We start from the raw sequence: 7131 nt of genomic DNA on the forward strand, positions 1-7131 counted from the left end.
GTACGACAACCACCGCCCTGAGATGCTAACAAGCCGCTCTAGGTGGTGATTGCGCAGCGATTCTACATCCACCCAGGACTTGCGCACTTTGCTTACCTACGTGATATTGGTGTTCAGCGGAAGTATAAGTTACGAATGCGGCTCACACCGTAGTCGCGTACCTGCATCAGATTGGAGGCTTGGCCTTTTCGGCCTACTCGGGAGAGTGTGGGGAAACGAGTGGAAGATCCGGAACGCCTCACCGCGGAGAGGACTACTTATGTAGCTGCGCGCTCGAGCATGCTGGATCCAACGCCCAAACTTCTTCAGCCAGGTGCAAAACGGGCTCGCCTCCATATCATTAGAAAATTGTGAGCAGGAAAATCCACCAGAAGACGATTCATATATTTACGATGGCATCATTCATCATCCGTGACGTCCAAGTCTTCACAGGCGAGGAAATAATTCCAGAAGGCTTCGTGTATGTCCAAAATGGCAAGATCGCAGCTGTTGGACCTGCCTCAAGTATCCCGACAACCTCTGTTAAGGTCTATTCTAAACCAGGTCACACGTTACTCCCCGGCTTTATCGACTGCCACATCCACGCCGACATGGCAAATCCCGTCGCGCTGCCCCAGGCTCTTAGGTTCGGGGTCACAACAGTCTGTGAAATGCACAACGAACTCGGAAATGTCCAGAAGTTGAAGAAGCAGACCCAGGAACCAGATACGGCAGGATATAAAACGGCAGGCCAAGCGGCGACTATTGAAAATGGGTGGCCGATTCCCGTTATTGTAGCCCATGATAAGAGTGAAGAGACGGCGGCGGAAATCGCAAAATGGCCCAAATTGAGTAACCGCGAGAATGTGGTTGAATATTTGGAGTGGTGTAAGAGAGAGATGCAGCCGGATTATATCAAGTTGATGCATGAGTCAGGTAAGAGTTTGGGATTCGAGTTGACATATCCAAGCGTGGAGCTGCAGACGATGATTGTGACGGAGGCAAATAAGAGGGGGTATTTGACGGTTGCGCATGCCCTATCACTGAAAGATACACTGGAGGTGTTGGAGGCGGGGGTGAATGGGTTAACGCATACCATTTGCGATCAGCCGCCAACGCAGGAGCTAGTGGAGGCATACAAGAAGAATAATGCGTGGTTGAACCCGACTTTGGCGGCGATTGGGAGCTTGACAACCGAGGGGCAGGATATTCAGGAGCGGTTTGCGCATGATACGAGGGTGGAGGGCCTTATTGGAGAGAAAGAGAAGGGACAGTTGTGCAAGTGCATGGCTTTTGCGGTGAAGACGGGCAAGGCAGAATATGCGTATGAGAGCGTGAGGATGCTGAGGAAGGCGGGGATTGACATTGTTTGGTGAGTGACTCCGCTTCTTTTAGGAAGAAAGCGTCCGTTCCTCTTGGTGGATGTGGCTCGGGAAGTGGTAAGACACTCGGACTAACACGAATAATAGTGGGAGCGACGCAGCCGGTCCAGCAGTAGGGACGGCATGGGGACTCTCTGTCCACCAGGAGCTTTACCTCTTCGTGCATAAGGTTGGAATGACTCCGGAAGAGGCTCTGCGATCAGCGACGAGCGTCGTGGCGAGGAGGTTCAAGTTCTCGGATCGTGGCAGACTGGCGGAGGGGTTGAACGCGGATCTGCTCTTGGTTGAGGGAAACCCTTTGGAGGATATTGATGCCACATTGAATATTCGCGGCGTCTGGCGCGATGGAGCGCTTTGCAGCGCGCACAAGTCCAAAATGGGTAATTGAGAGGCATAATGGGCAGAGAGGAATGGTGCAAGGCGCTTGACAGGGCATTTCTATGCTCAAGGCAGAATATCGATGTATTTTCAGTCACAATGAGTGTAGACATGAGGAGACGGGGTGTGCATTAAATTGTTCCAATTGTTCCAATTTGTCCAATTTATGTTTTCTTCCCCACATTCTTCAGAGCCTGGAGGCGTAATCCATCTATTAGTTGCATTAATCAGCGGAATTCCTTAGCGATTTTGCTTCTGTCTTTGTCCCCACACAAACCTTATAGAAATTAAGACACATTAGTAATACGCCCTAAACTATGCTAATATTATTATAATATTATAAGATTTAACTACTTAATTAGAAATAAAGTTAAAGCTAACTCTTTAGTGTTAAGAAGGCCTTACTAGCATCCTACTATAGCCTGCAGAGGCACCTAACTAGGGGCAGCAGAAGCGCCTCTAGCTAAGTTAATGTGTTTAAGTACTAGTACTGTCTAACAGCTTACTGCTAAAGTAGCTGCTTAGTTATTAAAAAAGCTTAATAAGCAGGCTAGTAGTAGTAGAAGGAGAGAAGAAGCTGCAGCAGCGCGTAACTAGAAATTAGTTACTTAGGTTAATATAAAAGAGCCTCTTACGCTGTTGCTGTTGCCTACTATTATACCTGCCCTAATTAAAATTCTTAAGTTGCTACGCGTTATGCTAGATCTACTGTTGTCGCCGCTGCTACCCTAGCAGCCCTAATATAATATAGATATAATGTATATTCTCTATGTAAATAAGGTTAAAGTAGTAGAAAATTATAATAACTATAAGCGTGTGTTCTTTTTAATGTTATTTATAAAGGATAAAGTAATGTTGCTAATTAATAACCTAGCGTTAATAATTAACAGCTGTAGGCACTGCGTACAGAGCTGCAGCGTTAGCTTCTGTCTAGATAAAAGAGGTGCTGCTTAGCAGTGTGTACTGCTGTTAGATTTTAGTACTATTAAAAAAGTTTAGCTATTTAAGATAGTTAATTATTACATTACTTACTTTAAAAATATATTACGCGTGGAGTTTAAAGTAGAGATCTGTGTTTAGGTTAAAGCGCTATAAAAAGCTTTTCTATATAATTAGTTATTTAATAAGGCTTTATCTAAGCTAAGTAATAACATCCTTGTAAGCGCCTACTGCAGTAAGCAACTGCTAAGGAAGATAAAGGCTATAGAGTGTGTAAAAGACATTAAAACAGCTATAGATTACTAATTAATAATCTACTAGATATAAAAGTACTACATTAATCTTTATAATAATAGTAGTTAATAGTGTTATATCTACTTAAGTAGTGCTTACTATAAGATTAAACTAATTAATGCAGAAGCTTAGGCAAGGTTTATTATTATAGGCAAATTATTAGCTTTATATCTAGCTTATAAAATAGTTAAGGCTTTAAAGCTGTAAAGTAATAAGCTACAAGTAAAGCCTTATAGTTAAAAGGGTAAAAAAAAAAGGTGTAATTTATTATCTAATTTAGATAAGCTAATGCTAAAGGAGCTATAGAAATAGGCAAAAAAGCAGTAATTAATAAATTAAATAGTAAGGATAAAGGAGAATAAGGCAGCTTAAGCAGAGCAGCAAGAGTTTTAGTAATTCTAGATGCAGTAGATAAGGCTTTAGCAGATGCTAGCAGCTCTGCTAGCAGCTCTGCTAGGCGCCTTCTTAGGTGGGCAGCTGCTGCTACTGTACTTATTGTCTTTTATTATAGCAGCGCCTCCTTAACTAGTGACCCTATTAATGCTACGTACAGTAAGTCTTCTAGTTCTGTTGTTAAGCCTAGTAGCTAGAGCTAGTAAGGTGGATACCTGCGCAACTGTAAGAGAGTTCTTTTTCTAGCTTATAAAGCAATAAAAGGAGAAAGAGAATAATATTAACTATATTACTGCTAGTAAGGTAGTAATTAAGTAGAAGTAGATAATTAACAACCTCTGCCTTATGTTAGATCTAGGTAATAAGCTTTATACTGTTGCTGTTAGCAGGTTTAAACTTAAGGATAGAGTAGTTTAGCACCTCTGTGAGGATCTCTGTCGCTTTAAGCAGCTATATTAAAGAGCAAATGGCTTTGTAGAGCTTAGGGGGGTAGCAGGAGCAGCAGGAGCAGCAGGAGCAGGTGGTGAAGTAGGTAGGAACAGAAGTTAGATAGCGCATAGAGTTAACTAAAGTAAATTTAAGTAAATTTGCTGTTTATATAGGCTCTCTAAGCTCTAGCTGTACACAATCTAACTCCTCCTGCTTAATATATAACCCTCTAGCAGCATACTAAAAGTGTTTCCTAGCAAATCTATTGCACCTGCTCTTACAAACAGCAGCTGCTAGGAAGGCCCTAAAATTACTATTAAAATAATGCTGCATAAACACATAGTTTCTTTAGATCTATGCCTTAAGTACAGCAAATGTTAGCTTAATTAGGTTATAGTTAGGCAAGTATAGTAGCAGGTAGTGTACTAAGTAGCCTGTGTCTTAGATAACCTAAGTAACCTTATTATTTATATAAATAGCAACGTTATTAAGTACAATAACTATGTGCTTAGGGCTGTATGTTGCCTAGAGGCAGGGGATAAGACAGTTTTAAATCTAGTTAAGGAAATCCTTGCAATTATAGTAGCCCTTTTTAATAGCTGTATAAGGCAGGTAACTGTGGATTGTATATGCTAGCAATATTGCGTACGTACTGCCTCTAGAGATGCTCTGCGCGTACTAGGCAGCGTAACTAACAGGAGCGTACGCGTAGTGCCTCTAGCTAGTCTTCTTATTAAATATTAACTTATCTAAAAACACTATATTATTAGCAGCAAACCTCTTTATTAATTAATAGTAACACTTATAAAGCTCCTTACTATAATTAATAAAGAAAGGCTTTAAAGTTTAGCAGCTTTAACTGCACTTTTTTAAAAACTTAGAGATAGTTAACTTATCTACCTTTACACCTCTTTCTACTAGCAACTAGTGTTAAATTTTATCTAGATACATCTACTTTAAGCAAACTAGCTTTTTAAACAGCGCCTTTGCGTTGTTCTTACTAATCTTAGGTGGCTGCTCTAGCCTCTTGCTAGCAGGTTTCTATACGCTGCTGTATTTTCTTAGATTATCTAGCATGTTGTACACAGCAGTCTTGCTATAGTTCTTGTAATTAGCAATTAACTAAGGCTCCTATTTAAGCTAAAGAAAGTAATAAATATTTAGTTAAGTTTAATCTAAAAGGCCTTAACTACTACAACAACACTGCGCTAACAGCGCTTAACAGGGAAGGCAAGGTGGTAGGCAAGATAAGACCCTATAAGCTTAAAACATGGCAACAGTGGGCGCAATAACCTAAGAGAGACTTCTATAACACTAAAAGTTAGCTTTATATTTATCCCTAATTAGGTAATTAAAATTTTATAATATAACAATAATTTTAGCTTAATTTAAGGCGCAATATAGGCCTTTAGGTGATTTGTTTAGGGTATGTTGTTAGGAGAAGAAAACATGTGGATGTGCCAAGAAATTCCGCCGATTAATGCAACTAATAGATACTGTGCACGTTGAAGGCTCGCTTAAGGCTGCTAGAAATGTGGCCCGAGTCAACCTAGCAAGCGTCAAAGGGCAACCTCCAACCCACGACGCATCGGAGCACCTTCGATGCCCTATCAACTTCCCACAGACCCTTCGATTCTAAATAGTGATCCTCTTGGTATTCACGATAGCGACGACGCCCGTCAATTTGAGGTCCTTGACACGCTCCTCGAGACGGCCATTATCCGCATCACCTCAAATACGACCGCCGTCGATATCATCCCAGGCCTCGTAGAAGATATTGCCTACACGATCCATGGCAATGGCACTCTAGACGCTTCGCACCTCCGCGACTACCTCCTCTCAAAAAACAATGCTGACTCTGAGAGCTTTGCCTTCCTGCTGTCAACAGCACGAAGCTTGTCGGAGCACTTCCCGGACCATACCTTGGATACTTTGAGCAAGGACGGGGACGAAATAGCATGTAATGGAGCGCAGGTGAACGCCCTTCTGGCACACCAGTTCTTGGGGACGCTTGCTCGGCCTGAAGGCACTTCGTGGGGCATACCCTGCTTCACTGACTGGTTCGCCGGCAACCCAGCACATCGGCAGGCTGTGGACGGCTACCTTAGCACAATTCTTGATCACTTTACCCAGGGAGGCTATCCAGAGACGATGGAGTTCACTTTCTCTATGTATACTGCAGACGGAATGCCTGATCCCTCAGCCTGCGACAAGCTCCCGAACCTCCACCTCCACGTCGTCTCAGAAGAATCTGAGCCTTCCATGGCCACCGGCGAACCCTTCGTCCTCGTCGCTGCAAACTCGCAGCCAGGACCCGGTGCCACGGCAACCCAAGAGGAACGGCTCCAGTCTGCCTCCCCCGCTCTCAGCACCTCCGCCCTTTTTACGCCAGTCTTGCCCGACCAAGCTGCCGTGGTCACCTCGGTGTTTCCCGTACATGCAGCGTGGAAAGGGCATAATCGCGCTGCGCGGCTAGAACGTTTGTTTGGTGTTGAGGAGAGGCCATGGAGGCACTACATCCTGGCCGACGCTCTGCAGCTGGATGACGCCGAAGAGGAACATGACGGGCTTAATGACCTACAACTTGGCAGAGTAGAGAGGGAGGCCAGGAAACTCTTTGCGGCATTTATAGGTGTTAGGAAGATGCAGGACCGTTCATCAGCAGCAAACAACACTTGCGTTGTTGAGGCTGGGGCATGGGGATGCGGTGCATTCGGGGGCAATGTGCTTATCAAGACTGTCTGCATGATGATTGCATCCGCTATCACTGGTGTCGAGGTGCATCTTACACTTCTAGAACAAAGGGATGTGGACATCGACGCCATCACCGCGCTTTTGGGGAGTAATTTTACGGCGAGAGAACTCTGGAAGCGCATTTCGAGCCCCGATGTGCGGAGCTGCAGGACGATAAATGACTTTATGCATCATCTTGGCCTTGAATGAAGTGCCATGTACGGAACTAGCTACTTCATTCAACTTCTAGAAGAGAGCATCATCTACTCCAACAAACTCACTATCTCCTTGTTCACCATAAAACCAGTCCAGAAATTTCTTCCAAAGAAACTCGTCCGTGTCTACTCAGTCCTGAATCGCGAATCCAATCTGGCCATCACCCATGCTAGCAACTCTCCTGCTGACAAAAACTACAGCAGCGCCCTGCAGCTAAGCCTGGCACAGTGTCGCAAAATACCAACACCCTTCCAGATGGTTTGGCTGGAGTGAGGACTACGAAGACACCCCCTTCCACACATGAATAGTCTAAAAACATGTCATCCCGTGCTTATATGCTCGGCTGTGGATAGCCACTAGGAATCTCATTTTGATCTCTACATCCCGG

General features: G+C 43.9%; 2 protein-coding genes across 2 annotated transcripts; both read left to right on the forward strand.

Annotated features, from left to right (window-relative positions):
- Positions 1–277: 277 nt before the first annotated feature.
- On the forward strand, positions 278–1914 carry BDR25DRAFT_254300 (uncharacterized protein). The gene is made up of 2 exons (XM_033686290.1): positions 278–1351; positions 1449–1914. Exons 1-2 carry the CDS (start codon positions 393–395, stop codon positions 1747–1749), a joined length of 1260 nt encoding a protein of 419 aa, XP_033552211.1. The 5' UTR covers positions 278–392; the 3' UTR covers positions 1750–1914.
- Positions 1915–5365: 3451 nt separating this feature from the next.
- On the forward strand, positions 5366–6818 carry BDR25DRAFT_301076 (uncharacterized protein). Its single transcript, XM_033689496.1, has one exon. The coding sequence runs from the start codon at positions 5397–5399 to the stop codon at positions 6735–6737; it is 1341 nt and encodes a 446-aa protein (XP_033552212.1). The 5' UTR covers positions 5366–5396; the 3' UTR covers positions 6738–6818.
- The last annotated feature ends 313 nt before the right edge of the window (positions 6819–7131 follow it).

Source organism: Lindgomyces ingoldianus, assembly GCF_010093535.1.
Source record: "Lindgomyces ingoldianus strain ATCC 200398 unplaced genomic scaffold BDR25scaffold_5, whole genome shotgun sequence".
Taxonomy (NCBI): domain Eukaryota; kingdom Fungi; phylum Ascomycota; class Dothideomycetes; order Pleosporales; family Lindgomycetaceae; genus Lindgomyces; species Lindgomyces ingoldianus.

Excerpts from the sequence above, each read along its gene's own strand:
- BDR25DRAFT_254300 (XM_033686290.1), top strand. The coding sequence starts at position 393 with ATGGCATCATTCATCATCCGTGACGTCCAAGTCTTCACAGGCGAGGAA. Across the intron at positions 1,352-1,448 it reads GCGGGGATTGACATTGTTTG|TGGGAGCGACGCAGCCGGTC; the intron begins GTGAGTGACTCC and ends CACGAATAATAG.
- BDR25DRAFT_301076 (XM_033689496.1), top strand. The coding sequence starts at position 5,397 with ATGCCCTATCAACTTCCCACAGACCCTTCGATTCTAAATAGTGATCCT.